At 47.3% G+C, this 16,990-nt stretch overlaps 1 protein-coding gene across 2 annotated transcripts in view; it reads left to right on the plus strand.

Annotated features, from left to right (window-relative positions):
- Tmem185a (transmembrane protein 185A) overlaps positions 1–16,765 on the plus strand; it is a 34,593-nt gene extending 17,828 nt beyond the window's left edge. Inside the window, exons 2-7 of one of the 2 annotated variants that reach the window (XM_005406414.2) lie at positions 1,145–1,321; positions 3,962–4,169; positions 9,125–9,208; positions 13,071–13,247; positions 13,750–13,873; positions 15,129–16,765. In XM_005406414.2, the coding sequence (XP_005406471.1) occupies positions 1,145–1,321; positions 3,962–4,169; positions 9,125–9,208; positions 13,071–13,247; positions 13,750–13,873; positions 15,129–15,373 (1,015 nt within the window). In that variant the 3' untranslated portion in view covers positions 15,374–16,765. The remainder of the gene's footprint in view (positions 1–1,144; positions 1,322–3,961; positions 4,170–9,124; positions 9,209–13,070; positions 13,248–13,749; positions 13,874–15,128) is intronic. The other variant, XM_013505547.1, reaches the window with a different exon arrangement.
- The last annotated feature ends 225 nt before the right edge of the window (positions 16,766–16,990 follow it).

Genomic DNA, 16,990 nt, shown 5'->3' on the forward strand with positions numbered 1-16,990 from the left:
AGAGGAACTCTTCCTCACTATCACTTGGGTTAAGCTGGTTGATAGTGTTGTTATAATCTTTTATATCTTTAGTTATTTTTTATGTTTAATATCAGTTATTGAGAGAGTACTAATATCCTTTTTTTAAAGTTAGAGTCTTGCTATGTAGTTCAGTCTGGCCTTGAACTCATTGTGTTGCCTAGGCTAACCTCAAACTCGCAGTGATCCTCCTGCCTCAGCCTCCAGAGTGCTGCGATTTTACACATACACTACCACATTGGCTTTCTACTGTTTACAGGGTCTTGCTAAGTTGCCAAGACTGTCCTGGAATTTATGGTCTTCCTGCCTCAGCCTCCCAAGTAGCTGAGATTACAGGAGTATGCTGCTGTACCTGGGTTTGTCTAGTTCCTTTTGTAAGGTGGGAAGTTGAATTCTAGTCTGATTATTATATCAAAGCTGGAGGCAGAAGTCCTCAGCAGTATAATTGCTAAAGAATATTTCTAGGACAGCCTCTACAGAACTTTTCTTTTTATGTGAGATGTGAGTGTGTGCACATATACATACTTATTCAGCCCTGGAAAGTATGGTACATGTACAAAAATGTGCATACCATATGAATAGGGAAGATGGCTGCCACTTTACAAATAGAATCAAATCATCAGTTAGTGACATAACATGACCCTATCCTGAACATGTTAACCTTTTCTGCTCTCCACATCTTGGTATAGCTAGCTCCTTCTGCCTTGAATGCTTCCTCATCTCATCTCATTTACCTTCCTGTCTTCCAGACAAATATCCTCTAAAGCCATCTCCATTGTTACCACCTCTCCGCTTCCATTGCTCAAACAGAACCCATATTTCCTCTTTCTGGCTCCCACCACACCCTCCCCAAAGCACCAGTTCAGCCAAGGACCTGCTGGATTGTGATTGTCCGCTTCTCTGTAGACTCCCTCCTCAGGAAGCCCTTGAAAGCAGGGGACTTGTTTTATTTCCCTTATGGTTCTCTTATTTCCAACACAGTTTCTACTGTGTAGAACTTTTTAAGAAGCAGTTGGTGAATTAGTGGCTCTTTATGTGCTGAAAAATATTGCTGTTGTTCTTCCCCATTTCAGAATTACCTGCTGGTAAAAGTAAATCTTCCTTAATCATTTTACTTTTCTCCTAGTAAATTCCTCATCTATGCCTGTCTGCTGCTATTCTCTGTGCTGCTGGCCCTTCGTCTGGATGGCATCATTCAGTGGAATTACTGGGCTGTCTTTGCTCCCATATGGCTGTGGAAGTTAATGGTCATTGTCGGTGCCTCCGTTGGAACTGGAGTCTGGGCGCGAAATCCTCAATATCGGTAATACTGCTTTATAAAACCTGCTCTGTCCTGAGAGTGATATCTGGTTTTTGTCACTCATGATGAAATAAGGACCATTTCTTTTTGAAATGAGGTTGTGTAAGAACTATTTGGGCTTTTATAGAACTGTAGTATAGACAAACTGAGATGTCATCAATGTTTTTAAAAGGAAGGTATTTGATTCGTGTTTTCCTGCAAAAGCAGTGTGATTTGGGTGCTTAAGTACCTAGCAAGCCCACAAATCCCTATATAATCCCAGGCATACCCAAAATATAGAACTATTATGTCATACTAGGCTACAAGGCACGAAACTGCATGTGCTTGGGAGGGATTCAAGCCTTGATTATCACATATCTGACTTTCTCTAGTTTGCTTTTGTAATGAGGCCCCAGTCGTTCTAATCTCCTAGTCCTGGGGCTTTAGGACTGTTCTAATGTCAGGGAAGTAACTTGGCCAGAACACCACGAGTCCCTCAGATGGGCTTCACAGTGGAGAAAGCTGAGAGCCAGATGCTGAGTGGGAAAGATGGAGGAAGGGTGTGTGCAGCCTGGCATTGCTAACCTCTGTGTGAGTTTTTCCTTTCTCACAGAGACTATGTTATGCCTTGTGTCTAGATGTCCCCCCAAAGCCTCATATGCTCATAGGTGGAGCTTTTCAGAGGTGGCTGGATCTAGGATGTATTATACTGACATTAAAGGTGTGTAGTACTAAATCAGTCCATTGATTGGAATTAGCATAGTTCTGGGTGTGGCTGAATGGATTTACTGAAAACAGATGCCCTACCCTGGGTGTAGGTAGCACCACCCAGAAGGTTTGTAGCCTCCCTGGGATAAAAGGGAAATGGAAGCTCGCTGCTTGCTGCCTTCTGCCTGCCACACTTTGAACTGTTTCTCCTCTGCAATGCCCCTCTGTCATGTCACCTTGCCTTGGAGCCACCAACTATGGACTGAAACCTCTACAAACTGTGAGCCAAATAAACCTTCCTTCCTTTAACCTTAGGTGTGGGGTATTTTGTCTAAGCACCATGAAAAGTAGCTAAGCCATACTGGAACTGCATCAAGGAAAGACAGGGGGTGCTGGAGAATAGGGGGCTATTCTAAACCTTCACCAAAAAGTGTGGAGTGAAGCATTTTAAGCAAGTGGGGAGACCAAAGGGAGGTAATGCAGATCCTCATGTGGGAAGACTGTAGAAGTTGGGTCACTGCAATTCTTTAAAAATTCTTTAAAAAGAAAACAAGATTTAGATAATTTGAAGACTGTATCACATGTGTACCTAGGAATTTTTAGATAGCTACACGGAGAGTCTTGGCAGATGAGGGCCATTCAAAAGTAGCTATTTTAAAGTTCTTAAATTTTTTTTTGAAAGATTGATTACCATTGTGACTGCACATTTTTTCCTTTATATTGTCAGGTATCTAGTGTGTGTGCCTCAAAGAATGAAAAGTTACCTGACAATTTAGTTTCTACTATTTGATATTTAGAAGTTATTTAAACACTATCTCTGTGTGCTTAAGATTTTTCAAGCAGAGAAAGAAGTGTGTGTATGTATTACAGTGTTGAGAATGTACAAATGTGCTCCTTCTAGAGTAAACATTAAGCGATGGAACTTAGGGAATAACCTCTAACTTCATTTTCTCTGTTCAAACCACAGATGATTGATTGCCAATACGACATATATATTAGAAATGTCATCTGGACAATATTTTGAATGAACATTGTAGAATTTTCAAATTATAAAATATTGTCCTGATTTGTGACCTTATAAATTTTCAGTAGTAATCTATTAAGTTCATGCATGATACTTAAATAGCTAGTTAAAATGATTCTGAGAATGGTGTTAATTCTTTTACTCTTTGTGGTTCATCTGCAGGTTTTAATTCATCATAATGGAATAGGCAGGAAAATAAAAAGATACTCATAATTTTATCTGCATTATAAAATAAAATATAAGCTAACAAATAGTTACCATATCTTGTTGAACCTAACCTATATTTGTTCATAAAGTTAGAGTTATTTATGTAGTATTTTATGAAATATATTTTATATTTTGGTAGAGGAGATTGAAGCCAGGGCCTTTACACTGCACTACATCCCCAGCCCTTTTATTCTACTTTTAATTTTTGAGATAGGGTCTTGCTAAATTACCAGGCTTGATAGAACTTTTAATCTTCTTGCCTCATTCTCCTAGAGTACTGGGATTATAGGTGTGCACCATTATTAGCTGAAATAAGTGAGAGATAAGGCTCATAAGATGTAAAAAGTATTTTTTCATTTTAAGAAGTATTTGTCAGTTTTTAACAATAGAAGCAGTGTAAATAATCTGGGAAGTACCTCTTACTGAATTAAAGTTATGAGCAAAAGTGTTTATATGTGTATTCTGGGAAATAATACCTGTGGCTATCACTAGTGAGAGTATACTTACACAGTTAAAACATTAAATCTCACTTGGTGATAATGTTTATCTCTTGTCTTTCATACTTGGAAGATTGCCTGTGAAAGATTAGGTTTCCTTTTTGTCAAATTTACAAGTCAAATTAAAGCTTCAACTTAAATTGTTTACTTATATTTACAGTGAACTGCTTGCTTTTAATGGAGATTCGGAACTGAGGGTCTTTTTCTTCTTTTTCTGTCCCTCTTCAGAGCAGAAGGAGAAACATGTGTGGAGTTCAAGGCCATGTTAATTGCTGTGGGCATCCACTTGCTCTTGTTGATGTTCGAAGTTCTGGTGTGTGACAGGATCGAAAGAGGAAGCCATTTCTGGCTTCTGGTCTTCATGCCGCTGTTCTTTGTTTCCCCGGTGTCTGTCGCAGCTTGTGTCTGGGGCTTTCGACATGACAGGTCACTAGAGGTGAGATTACGTATATTTAAGGATATTTTCAAACCAGTTCTTCTAATATCAGTGTCTTGCCCTTTGTTAGGAGGAGATTGTTAACTCTAGATCGTGAGGTATATAAGGAAAGAAAGATAATGGAATAGTCCTTTCTCCTTCTTCACTCTGGCTTTCCCCTGGGCTACCAGCCTTCCAGATGAATAGAGAGTTTAGGAAGGATCCAGCCACAGTGGCTTATGTCTATAATCCCAGCCAGTAGAGAGGCTGAGGCAGGGGAATCGTGACCTTGGAGCCAGCCTGAGTAACTCATCAAGAGCCCATTTCCAAAAAATAAATAAATAAAAGTGGACAGGAATGTACCTCGGGGATAGAGTCTTTGCCTACCATGCAAGGCCGTGGGTTCAGTGTCCAGCACTGAAAAATAACAACACAAAAAACAAAAGAATGGTGGAAGAAGACTACTATTGGAAGGGAACATAGGAGCCAGAGGGTGAGCCTTCACCCCAGGTATAGATTCTCTCATCACTCAGAGAGAGATGGTGATGGAGCAAGGCCCTGGGGGACCCAGAGGCAGCAGTACCCAGAGCACCAGAAAGGGCTTAGCCTGGCAGGGCACCACTCTGGCCTGGCTAGCAAGCCTTGGTATTGGTGCAGCTGATAGTAGAGGGACTTCCTCTCCCTGGCTACCTTCACTTTCCCAACCCACAGCAGCCCAGCAACTTCTCTTCTACTCTACTTCCCTCTGACTGCTTACTAGCAGAGGCTGAAGAAAGTCATGTGACTCGAGGACTTGGCTACCGTGGTTCATGGGTCCTCAGCTTCAGCCGGACTGTGATAACGAGGCCATAGCACCTGGGCCCCCAAGGGGTGAGCATTGGTTTAAGGGTTAGACTGGGGAAAATCTTCCTCGTTTTATGAATAAAGCACAGACATGCGTGTAGTGTATTACCTATGAAATATCTGTGGTATTAAAATTTCATGAGGGGTGTGGTTAGGAAGCAAATGTTTTTCAAGGCTTCTTGGGAAACAGTAATGGAAGCGAGCTTGAGCAGCACTGTGCTGCTCCTCCTTGTGCCAAGCAGCCTGGTATGAGCTCTCCATGCACGGGGCCACAGGGCCCACGGGGGCCCTGACATGTACGGTCTCTGAAAGACCTGCCTGCTGTCCACCCTTTCTCTTTGCAGACTTGTCCTCTGGCATTTGCTCTAGAATTTACCCCACTCGGCGCAGCAACTTTGCTGTGCCTCCTCGGAAAGAGAAAAGCAAACAGCAGCAGCCGCAAGCTTCTCTCAAGCCTTTGCTCTCGTGCTTTCTTCTCTCTCCTCCCACTCACAGAACATCTCAAAACAGGCTGTTCCGCCCCTACCGCCTTAATCCTTCCTGCTGGGTATCTGGTATCTTCCCAGCCCTCAGGCCCCTGGAGGCCTAATGTGAGTGCCCCAGGCCAAGCCCAACGAGCCCTTTGCAGTCTTTATCTTTTTGGACCATGGAGCGCTCTGGAGCACTTGACACTGCTGAGCATTTCTTGACAGGACTGGCATCATCCTCACTTCCAGTCCTCTGACCCACTGGCGCCTTCCATCCTCAGCTTGCTGGCTGAGTTCCTCCTTCCCTACTCCTGACTAGCTGCTGTGAGCTCTTAGCAGGCTGATTTTGGGGATACCCCTCCTCGCTGCTCTTACTGGCTTGGAGCAACCTCCCTGAACGCCTGCTTCCACGGCCCCTCGCATGCTATTGCCTCCTAAATCCCTACTCCCGCCTCACTGTGCCTCACATGTCGTCTCCACCTCCAGGCTCTTCACCTTCCCCCGAGTCTGCTCTCCCTCTTGGTTACCGCCACCATCCCACCTGGTCATATGCACCTTTCTGCTCTAGGCCTCTATTGCCTTGCGTGTAGTTCCTGTTACCTGAGCAAATGGAGTAAAACCAAGCTTTAAAAATCATGACAAAAGCTTGTATTAAACAAAAATCGAAACATTCTAAGAGGTCCCACTCGCTCCAGTGTTCCTCACTGGAGGAGGGAGGTGTGTGATTGGCATTCCAGATAGGGAACATGGGCGAGCAAGTGTCCCATCCTTTGCAAGACCTGTGCTCCTGACCCCTGTGCCTTAAGTACTCGTGGTGGTGCTGTCCTCCAGGCCTCTCTGCTGTCTGAAAGTGCTCCTGCATGTTTCTGAGCCACTCTGGTCCCCAGGAGCAGCACTGCCAGGTTGAGGAGTACCCATAGAGTTATCTAAAAGCTTTTAGACAGGGGAGACGAAGAAAGTTTTCAAAACCTAGGAGGATGTGGAACGTTGTTTCTTGGAAAGCAAAAGCATACACCAGAGCTCAGACTGCATCAGGCAGGAGTTGCAGAAAGTGAGTCTTTCACACATTCGTGGCCTTTCCGTGCATGGGAAGAAACAACACGTGGGAAAACTGAGCTCCCTGCAGACTTTTGGCTACCAAAGGAAGAGAATGTACAGCACCAAGGGGGTCGCTGGGGGTAAGCTCTCACAGAGTTGTAAAGGAGGACCTAGGATCTGCTGGTGGGCTGTGTGTTGGGACAGAAGGACGTGACGAATTTCAGGTGTACCCAGGCATAGAGCCAAAAAAACCCATCAGCTGCATGGACTCCAGGGAAGCTCAGTTGTGACTGGAGCAGAGGTATGGGGGACTGCGGGCATGGGAGAGGGGAGCTTCCTCATAGGGCTGGGGCTGAACAGAGGCCACTCGCAGCATATGCACTGAGGTGCCCTGGGCGCCCAAGTGACCTCACAGGGCACCAGAAATAGTGGATACTTGGAAGGAAACACTGGTATCTGACATCTGCTGGGGCGCCATTCAAACTACTCGCTCAAGACACTTTACAGTTGTATTATTAGGTTAAACCTCATTCCCTTCGATGACACCATATCTTTTATGAAGCTGAGTTTTGAGCAGTTGCTGTGATCGAAGCTAGCACAGTGGGAAAATGCAGGTGTAAAACAGCTGATGAGAATGGAAGTACCTTACCTAATGCCACAGTTTGTGACATTGGGTTCAATCTGGCATGTGCAGCTCATTAAGAATTAGTTATGGTTTTCAAAGAATGATACTTCTTTTTTTGCAGTCGTGGAGGTTGAACCCAGTGCCTTCACACTGACTTACATCCTTGTTTCTTTTTATTTCTTTTTTCTTGTTATTATTTCTGCTTTTGACACAGGGTTCCGCTAAGTCCCCCAGGTTGGGCTTGAACTTGTAGTCCTCTTGCCTCAGCCTCCCAGATGGCTGGGACTATAGGCATGCACCACCACACCGTGCTGAAATAGTATTTTGCTTTTGACTTGGTGATTCATATTTTCACTTTGCTCAGCCTGGGAATACTAAGTTTAGACCTAATTACTTAAATCAGTGGAACTATTAGGTATTTGTTTGGCCCAGACATCTGTGGAGGAGTTACTGAGTCACTAGATGGCTTCTGGATTGAGAAGCTTGGAGGAGCTGTAGGACGGGTCACAGAGTTTTGTTCAGTAGACAAGGACGAGGACTGTCACAGAAGGAAGAGCATCTTGGGAGCTTTGGGAGCGGGAAGCCATCAGGCTGGAGGCGGCGAAGCTAGTTGGGGGTCTGCGGAAGTAGCTGGCAGTGGTCAGAAATGAGAGGCGACCTAGCAGCTGTGACAGGGACAGAGAGTGGGCGGGGGTCACGAGACGTTGGGATGGGGGGTGGACAAGATGCAGTGACTGAATATGAGACTAGGGGAGAGCGCGTGGAGGGTACTTCCCGGGTCCACGGCCTGGGAAATCAGGCTGCTGCGGTACCTTAGTGAAGGAAAGGCGGGGGGCAGGGAATAATTGGCTCACCTGGGCACAAGCTTCACTCAGGTGCCCCTGGGAAAGCCAGGTGGTGCCTGCACAGCTGGGCTGGTGTGCAGCAGAGGCTGCCCTGGAGGCAGACGCGAGAACCGAGCACTGGGCGATGTGGGAGGCCACGACGGGGTGGAGTGAGGGAAGGAGTGGAACGGTGTGTTTTGCCGTGGACATTTCTCTAGTGGGGACAGAAGACAGATTCCGGGGCTGTGAGTAGTATCACTAGCTAAGGACAGGGAAAGGAGCCCCAGAAGGAATTGTCAGAGCATTCAGAGGACACCAAAACTGTGTGGTGGGATCCTTGAAGCCCAGGAAGGGGGCCTACCACGGCACATGCCCCAGAGATGCCACGAGCACACAAGTGTTCTGCGGCCTCGTAGCGTTGGTGACCCTGACGAAAGCAGTTTTCCGGCGGGGTGGTCATGCGGGTAGAAGCTGTGTCACATGGGGAAGGTTGGACTGGGAGATAAGGCAGTAGGGGCTCACATAGCCACTTGTGTCTCACCAAGTTAGGTGACAGTGGAAAAAGGACTAAGTTGAAGAGAGACACCGAGTCACAGGAGGGGTGGGCTTATTTGGATTTGAGGATTTTGCTTTTAGTGAGAAATAGTTGGCTTGTTTGTTGCTCAGAAAGATCAGTGGTGCAGGTGGGGTTCACAATGCCATAGAGCATCTCAAATTGAGGGCTTGATGTGGCAGAGCCTTAAGGAGCCAAAAAGGAAGGGGAGGGTGCGGAGCCGAGTCCTAGGAATGAGGAAAAGGAAGCAAAGTATTCAGCGGTTACAAGTGAAAGACTTCGCCTGGGCAGGAAGGAAGCTGAGAAGGCGCCCACTGCCACTTGCCTGTCTTCGCAGAACCCCGGAGCAGGGCCAGCATCACCGGGCCAGCGGCTCTGAGGCTTCCGGCTCCACAGGAGGCAGGGCAGCCACCGAGCAGAGGGACGGGACGGGAGACCAGGGCCCGGTGCTCCTTAGCAGAGCGCTGCTGTCCCCTTCCAGAGTTGGAAATCAGTCATTTCCACGCTGATAGAGTGAAAGCCGGACTGTGTTGCACTTTGCATCGCCTTTGAATGCATTAACCAAATAACTGTGGTGTTGAATACGACTTTGACTTTACTTAACTGATTTTTTTCTTCATTTTTAGTTAGAAATCCTGTGTTCTGTCAACATTCTTCAGTTTATATTCATTGCCTTGAGACTGGACAAGATCATCCACTGGCCCTGGCTTGTATGTAATTCGAATAAACTTTCCTTTATTATAAAAGTAATTCATGTACATTCTAAGAAACTTTGAAAACATAGCTAAGCATATGCAGTAGACCAATAATCCCCTGTATTCCCATTCTGGGAGATAACATGGTTAGTGTCCTTTATTATGTAAATAGTTGAGATTATATTACATGTAAGATTTTGTGTCTTTTTAAAATTTTAACATATGTATTTACCTATGTCAGTATAAATGTCTATGAATATGACTCTTAAAATGCAGTCAATGCAAAGTATTCTTTAATTGAAATTATCAAGCCATCCCCTTATTTCTGAATATTTCAGTTGTTGCCACTATTTGCAGTTTTGTTTTTTTTTTTTTGAGACAGGGTCTCACTGTGTAGTGCATGCTGGCCTTGAACTTACTTATGTAGCCCAGGCTGCCCTCAGTCTCATGGTGATCCTCCTGCCTCAGCCTCCCAAGTGCTGGGATTATAGGCATAAGCCACCACACCTGGCTATGTACAGTTTTAAAACATGTTGCACTATATATTTAAGAGTTAATGTTTTTAATTGACACATAGTAATTGTAAATATTTATGGGCTCTAGTGTGACATTCCAATACAGGTTTACAATGTGTAGGGATCGTGGCAGGGTAACTGAAGTATCTTTACCTTGGACATTTATGATTTCTTTGTCTTAAGAACATTCAAATCCTAATAGCTATTTTAAAAGAGTAGATTATCTGTTGTTAGGTATATGCTATAAACATTAGTGTTTCCTCCCATTCAATATGCAAAGTATATTTTTATGCATTATTGTATTTGTGTGATTTTTCTATTGTTCTCTTGGGAAGGACTCCAGAAACAATATTATTTAGCTAAAAGTTGGGAACTTTTTTGAGATTTTTAAAATATATATACTGTGTGGTGATTTGCTTTTCAAAACACCTGTACCAATTTACACTCTTGCTTGATAAGGGATCATACGTCATGTTTCTAAACTGTGGCTTCAGCTAATAGGTGTTTGCTTAAAATTGGCTGTGAATGGAAAGCGGGAAGGGGGGAAGGATGTATAGAAAAGCAGTAAGCTACAAATTAGAGAATACAGTATTCTTTCAACTAGTAAATGCATAGAAAAGAGGATTGGGAATAAAGAAAGAAGGGCTATCCTGCTTGTGAGACATGTGCTCATGCCATTGTTTTTGTCTCTGTTTTCTTTGTTGCTTAATGTGTACTTTTGCACACAAGACATTCTCTGTATTAAGTAGAGTTTACTTCTTTAAAAAATGAAAATTTTCATTTGGGGTGAAGGAAGAAAATAAGGGGGCACAGATTCCAAACTTAGAGATGAGGTTTATCACTTATGGCCAGAATGTTTAAAAAAATATTCTTAATCAGAAATATTGTTCAGACACCCATCATACGTCTTCAGGATACTGTATCTGGAGAATGGAAATGGGCTCAAAGCTCCTTCTGTTGTAACATGGAAGAAACAGATCTGAGCCAGGTATGGTTGCACATGCCTGTAATCCCAGCACTTGGGAGGCTGAGGCAGGAGGATCATTGCAAGTTTGAGACCAGCCTGGGCTACAAGGTGAGCTCACGGCCAGCCTGAACTGCATAGCCAGACGCTGTCTCAAAAAGAAAAAAAGAAAAGAAACAGGTCTGGACAGGACCAATCTTTATGATAAGTACAATCAGGAAAAAAAAAGATTAGGAATTTCAAATGCTTCCTATAGTGAGCAGAGTGATTTTTCTTCTCCTCAATCCTGTACAGATCCCCAGTGAATGAGGTGCTCTAATTAATTGCTTGTTTCCCATAATGAGCAAAACAACAAAAGAGGCTAAAATGACTATTATCCCACCCATGAAACGGAATCCAATAAATGAATCCCATCACAGATGCACTTTAAAAGGAGGCAGACAGATAACACATAGACTTTTTATCCAGATGTACAATTAAGAATTCCAAGCTAGTTAGGACAATTAAAAGTCATGTTCATATATCAACTCAAATGAAACATAGAGACCAAAATGCAAAACTGTAGAACTCTTAGAAGAAAACAGGACAGGGGGTTGGGGATTTAGCTCAGCGGCAAAAGCACCTGCCTTGTAAGCGCAAGGTCGTGAGTTCGGTTCCCAGTCCCGGAGAAAAACAAAAAAAAAACAACAAAAAAAAACCAACTTAGCAGAAAACAGGACAAAATTTGGGGGGCCCACAAATAAATGAAGAGTTCCTAGGAATGACACTAATAATATGGCCCATAAAACAAATAAATCATAAATTCACATGTCCTAAAATTAAAATCAAGTGAAAGAAAAGACACAACGTAAAAGAAAATTATTTATAAAGTACTTAGCAAAACTTGGATTTGTATTGAAAACGTACAAAGAATTGGATGTTTTGTTTTATTTTGTTATGTTTTTGTTTTTGTAGAACTGGGGATTGAACCCAAGGATTGAGCTACCTTCCCAGTGCTTTTTATTTATTTACTTATTTTATTTTGAGACAGAGTCTCCCTAAATTGCTGAGACGGAGCTTGAACTTGATCCTCTTGCCTCGGCCTCTGAGAGAGCTAGAACTATAAGCATATGCCACCATGCCCAGCCCAAATTTTTAACATAAAATAAGAAAACAAATACCTAATTTAAAAATAGGCAAAAGACAGTTCGCAGATGATCTACACATGCACAAGAAAAGATGCTCAACATTATTACACATTAAGGAGAGGCAAATAAAACTATGGTATGGTCCTGCTGTGCTGGTTTCAGGATGGCAAAAAACCAAATGGCAATTCCAAGAGTGAGGAGGATGCAGAGAAACTGGGACACTCCATTACTGCCAGGAAGGCAGAATGGAGAAGGCAGTCGGGTGAGCAGTTTGGTGATTTCTTACACTTAAACGTGCACGTAGCATGCAACACAGCAGTCCTGCTTCTGGGTACCTAACCTAGATATGAAAATATAGAGCCACACAGAAAGCCAGATACAAACTGTAGTCGCCTTGACTCTGGTACCTAAGAGCTAGAAACCGACTTCAGTAAGTGGCGAGATAAACACACGGCTCATCAAGTATGATGGAGCACCACAGGCACTGTAAGGGAACGACCTGTGATGGCACAGGACAGTCGGATGAATGAACGGCAGAGACATTACAGAGACAGAAGCTATTCTCAGGCTACTGTCTGTCTAATTCCACCGGGGCAACCTTGTAAGGACAGAAGGACATGGACAGAACAGATCCGTGGCTGTCAGGGCTTATGGCGGTATGATGGTATGACAGTAAAAGGGCAGCACAAAGGACTTTTACAAGGCAACACAACCTTTCTGTGTGCTGCTTATGGCTATACCAGTGTACATGTGTTAGCACTCACAGAACTGTACACCGATAGCAGTCCAGTGTACTGCATGATCATTCATAAAAGAGAAGGGGACCAGGGAGAAAGAGTGCCAGGGGGCAGGGCAGCAGAGAGAGAAGCAAACAGGGAGACTGGCCCGGCATTGGCCCCCGGGCTCACCCCGTGGTCTTGTGAGCGAGTGAGATGAAGTCCCTCTGCCAGCGCAGCCACACACTCGAGATGTGCCAGCACCTGTGAGAGTGGGAGCGCTGGGCAGAGCCTGCATGAGCAAGCGGGAGGGACTGTGACAGGGAGTGATTGTGCAGAAGAGGGCCCCAGGAGACAGAGCCACGGCTTCGATGCCAGGCTGTCTCGGAAGGAACAAGGGCTGGGGACTGAGTGCGTCCCAGCAGCAGACCCCGGCTGAACCTGCAGGCCTGTGCACGGCAGGACTGTCGTTGGCGAGGCTTTCCTGGAGGGCCCCAGCCAGCCAGTGACTGGGCTGACCTCTCAAAGATATTTCCTCTCTGCTCGTCCCTGCAGGTGGTGTGTGTCCCCCTGTGGATCCTCATGTCCTTCCTGTGCCTGGTGGTTCTCTATTACATCGTGTGGTCCGTCTTGTTCCTGCGCTCTATGGATGTGATTGCGGAGCAGCGACGGACTCACATCACCATGGCACTGAGCTGGATGACCATTGTGGTGCCGCTGCTGACTTTTGAGGTAAGTTCTCTGCAGGAAACCTGTTCAGCCCCCAGCCCAGCCTTCTGTGAAAGCACCCTGAATCTCTTACCAGGCAGCATGGGGGCGCTGCACATCACAGGGAGCCCTGCAGGAGAGAGAGGAGGGCAGGGACAGAGGACATCCTTTCTCTACCCTGGGGACTGCACAGGGTGCTGGCCAAGAGCAGTGTGCTCTTCAGCCATGCTGGCTACATGGACTGATAATCAGTTTTCCAAGAGGGACCCTCAGCATCCTGGTCTTGTATTGGAGTTCTGTAGAGAGTTCCAGAATGGACACTGGACATGGTAGAATGAGCATGAGGAGTTCCACATAAATCTCACCTGGTTCTCTCCCCCAAGGATGGGAGCTTTCCTGACCTGTCCTATGGTGACTTGCCCTGCTCTGAGACCTAATGCAAAGGGCTCCCTACAGAGACAGCTTCACACGTAGTTCATTTGCAGGTGTCACATCCGCAGGACCCTTACTGTGTCTCTTTCCCTAGATTCTGCTGGTGCACAAACTGGATGGCCACAATGCTTTCTCTTGTATTCCCATCTTTGTCCCCCTGTGGCTCTCACTGATCACGCTGATGGCAACCACGTTTGGACAGAAGGGTGGAAACCACTGTATGTATTCAGCATCTCAGAAGCCCTACACTGGTGTGTTTCTGTGTGTGTGTGTGTGTGTGTGTGTGTGTGTGTGTGTCCACACTCTAAAAAGTTGGGTCCCAGGACCCAATCTAGAACTGTGGCTAAGGAAGGAGCTGGATCTTCCAAGGGCGGGTGTACTGTAACCCTCCCTTTCCCTTGGCCTGCACTCACTCAGCTGTCCTCTGGTGCCCAATACCCTCAGAGGTTGGACTACACAGTGGCAGGCCACCACCTTGCTGGGTTCCTGTTCCCGACACTACAAAATTGGGCTCAAATAACCTTCCAGGGCTAGTGAGGGGAGATGAAAAATCCACGGCTTCCACCAGAACCCTCGAGGCTGATGCACTTTTGTTCCTCTTTGCTCCACTCACTGCCCAGTATCGACAGGGTCTTGTCAGTTGTACCTGACTGGATCACTCTACATCTCCACATGCATGCCATGGCACACAGTTTAGAAATGAGCTGTGGGGAGGGCTCCTGCTCATGAGGCTGTAAGCTCTGCTGTGCGGGAGCCAGAGGAGCGTTCCTTCTGGAAGCCAGGGCTGTGCCGGGACTCAGCCCAGCCTAAGCTTGCTTCTGTTGCTCCGGAAGAGCCAGCACAAAGCTGAGAGTCTGCTGTCACACACACACACACACACACACACACACACACACACACACACACACACACACAGAACCTCAGGAGAGAGCTTCGAGGAGAGCCCATGGGCTCAGGCTGTGTCCTGCCCTGGGCCTACTGGTGCATAACCTACCCAGATTCCAGAGGGGACAGAAATCCTGTGGGGAGAAAATGCTCTGTGTCCCCCATGACTTTCTCCTGGGCCTGGGAGATGAGAGAAAGAGCCTGGCCTAGGCACCCCAGGGTTCTGAAAGTCACTGGAGGAGGGGTTCTCACCCTGGAGCCCACATGGAGTCCCTGGAGGGCCAAGGAGAGCAGTACTCTGGGCCAACAGTGTGCCACAGCTTCTGGTTCAGGTGGCCCAGGCCGTGCCCGACAGTCGCGCCCCGCATAGGGCCCAGGGCACACAGTCACTGCCATTCCAGGAACCCAGTGTCACCACTGCAGAGCCGCAGGTCTCCACTGCCCCTGCATGTGCGCTCGGCCCTGCTCTGTCCTCGGGTCCGAGCAGCCAGCGCGTCTCCTGCTGCCGGGCCAAGTTCTTGTTCCTGAAGGACAGGCAGCGGGGAAGCCGGGAGCACCGCATCTCAAAGGGGTATTCTTGTTTTTCAGGGTGGTTTGGTATTCGCAAAGATTTCTGCCAGTTTCTGCTTGAGATCTTCCCATTTCTGAGAGAATACGGCAACATCTCATATGACCTCCACCACGAGGATAATGACGAAACGGAAGAGACTCCTGTTCCAGAACCTCCTAAAATCGCTCCCATATTTCGCAAGAAGGCCAGGGTGGTTATCACCCAGAGCCCTGGGAAGTACGTCCTCCCGCCTCCAAAATTAAATATCGAAATGCCGGACTAGAGGGCGCTGCTGGACCAGAGCACAGGTGCCTGGGACACACACCCTCCCCGCTTCCTCTGCACCGGCTTCACCCCAGACCAGAATGGAGCTGGGCCTCCAGGGAAACCCTCTGCTATACCGTTTGCGCTCGGTACTGATCAGCCACCCGCCACAGAAGGACCAGGTGGCTGGCGGTGGGAGGTGTGTGCAGAGAGAGACACCAGGGGTTGGGGCACGCAAGAGAGGGCGGAAGGAACCTGACTGCCCCAAGGCTGTTACCTGCCGTGTGCTGCCCCGTCAGCGACAGCAGCTCCACAGACCTGCAGAAGCAGCGTCTGTCAATGGGGCAGCTTTCCCAAGTGCTAAAATCCCAACAGAAAGTGTTGTTGGAAGATGCGTCTCCAGGGGGCTGCGCCCTAGTCCGGCTCTGAGCTGTCTCCCGCCTGCAGCCGGCGGGGACGGGACTACATCTGAGAGCACCTGGTGTGCAGACCGAGCACAGCCACGCATCCCCTGTCCCCGCTCGGCAGGGGTTTCCCTCTGAGCACGGGGGGTGCAGGTTTTCAGGCCTCATCCCTGAACCCTTCCCCAGGAGTGAGTGACTCCATGCCTGTATAGTATTTATACAAATATTTTAGCATTGTAATATACGGTGTCAAATCCCGGTTCTGTACAGCATACTCTGTTAAAAGTATTTTTTTACAAATTTGCCCTGGAGACAGCCGTGTTCTGTGTGGAAACCCAGGTGGGTGGCATGCCCACCTGGCCCCAGAGGAGTGAAGACCCTCATAGAACATGGCCATTTGTGCCCTGGGATCCCTTCAGCACCTTAGCGGCTTGTCCCACCAGCATAGCCACAAGCAAGAAATGGCATGTGCTCCCCTAACGCACAGGGAGCACCGGCCAGCAGAATCCTGGAAAATGCTTCCTGAGGCTGGGACACTGGAGAAGGTGGCAGAGAGCAGAAAGCCTGGAGGAGCAGTCTGACTGCCGGCGAGGGGGGCACGGGGCACCAGGCCGGTGCCAGCCTCGTGGCCATGGCATGTCGGGCTCTGGCACTGCAGCTCGTATCCAGGTCCTGCAACGTGCAGTAGCCTTTCCCCTGGAATCAAGTAGGTCATTTTTCAGAGGATCTGGAGGAGCAGTGACCTTCTGATCCCAGTGGACAAGGCAGGCTTTCCAGGGACCAGCGGCTCCGTGGCCTAATTGGAAGGAAGTAACATCCACCTGCTCCCTGCCCCTGCCCCTGCCTCTGCCCCTGCCCCTGCCCGGCAGTGGACTCCAGCGTCGCTGGTCTGTTTCAGGGCAAAGGGGGACAAATGCTCCATCACTTCCTGCTCAGTGTGTAAAACCTGTCGCTAAGCCCACTGTTTTGCCGCCTGTAGTTGTGTAATAAACTGATTCCTCATTTTATGTGTGCACAGCGTGTGGCTTGCTTTAGAGCTGCCCGGGTAACCCGGCTTGTCCTCAGCCAGCCCCAGGGAGTCTTCAGCTGCTGCAGCGAGCCGAGGCTGGGTCCTGTATTACGAACCCCTCTCCAAGGAGAGCACCAAGGGCTCACAATGGAAAGGACTTGTCATTCGCATCCTACACAAGGCTGGGCGCCACCACTCTGCCCTCGTCTTAGTGGGGGAGGCT

The sequence above is a fragment of the Chinchilla lanigera genome, unplaced genomic scaffold, assembly GCF_000276665.1.
Source record: "Chinchilla lanigera isolate Chin_1 unplaced genomic scaffold, ChiLan1.0 scaffold00097, whole genome shotgun sequence".
NCBI lineage: Eukaryota > Metazoa > Chordata > Mammalia > Rodentia > Chinchillidae > Chinchilla > Chinchilla lanigera.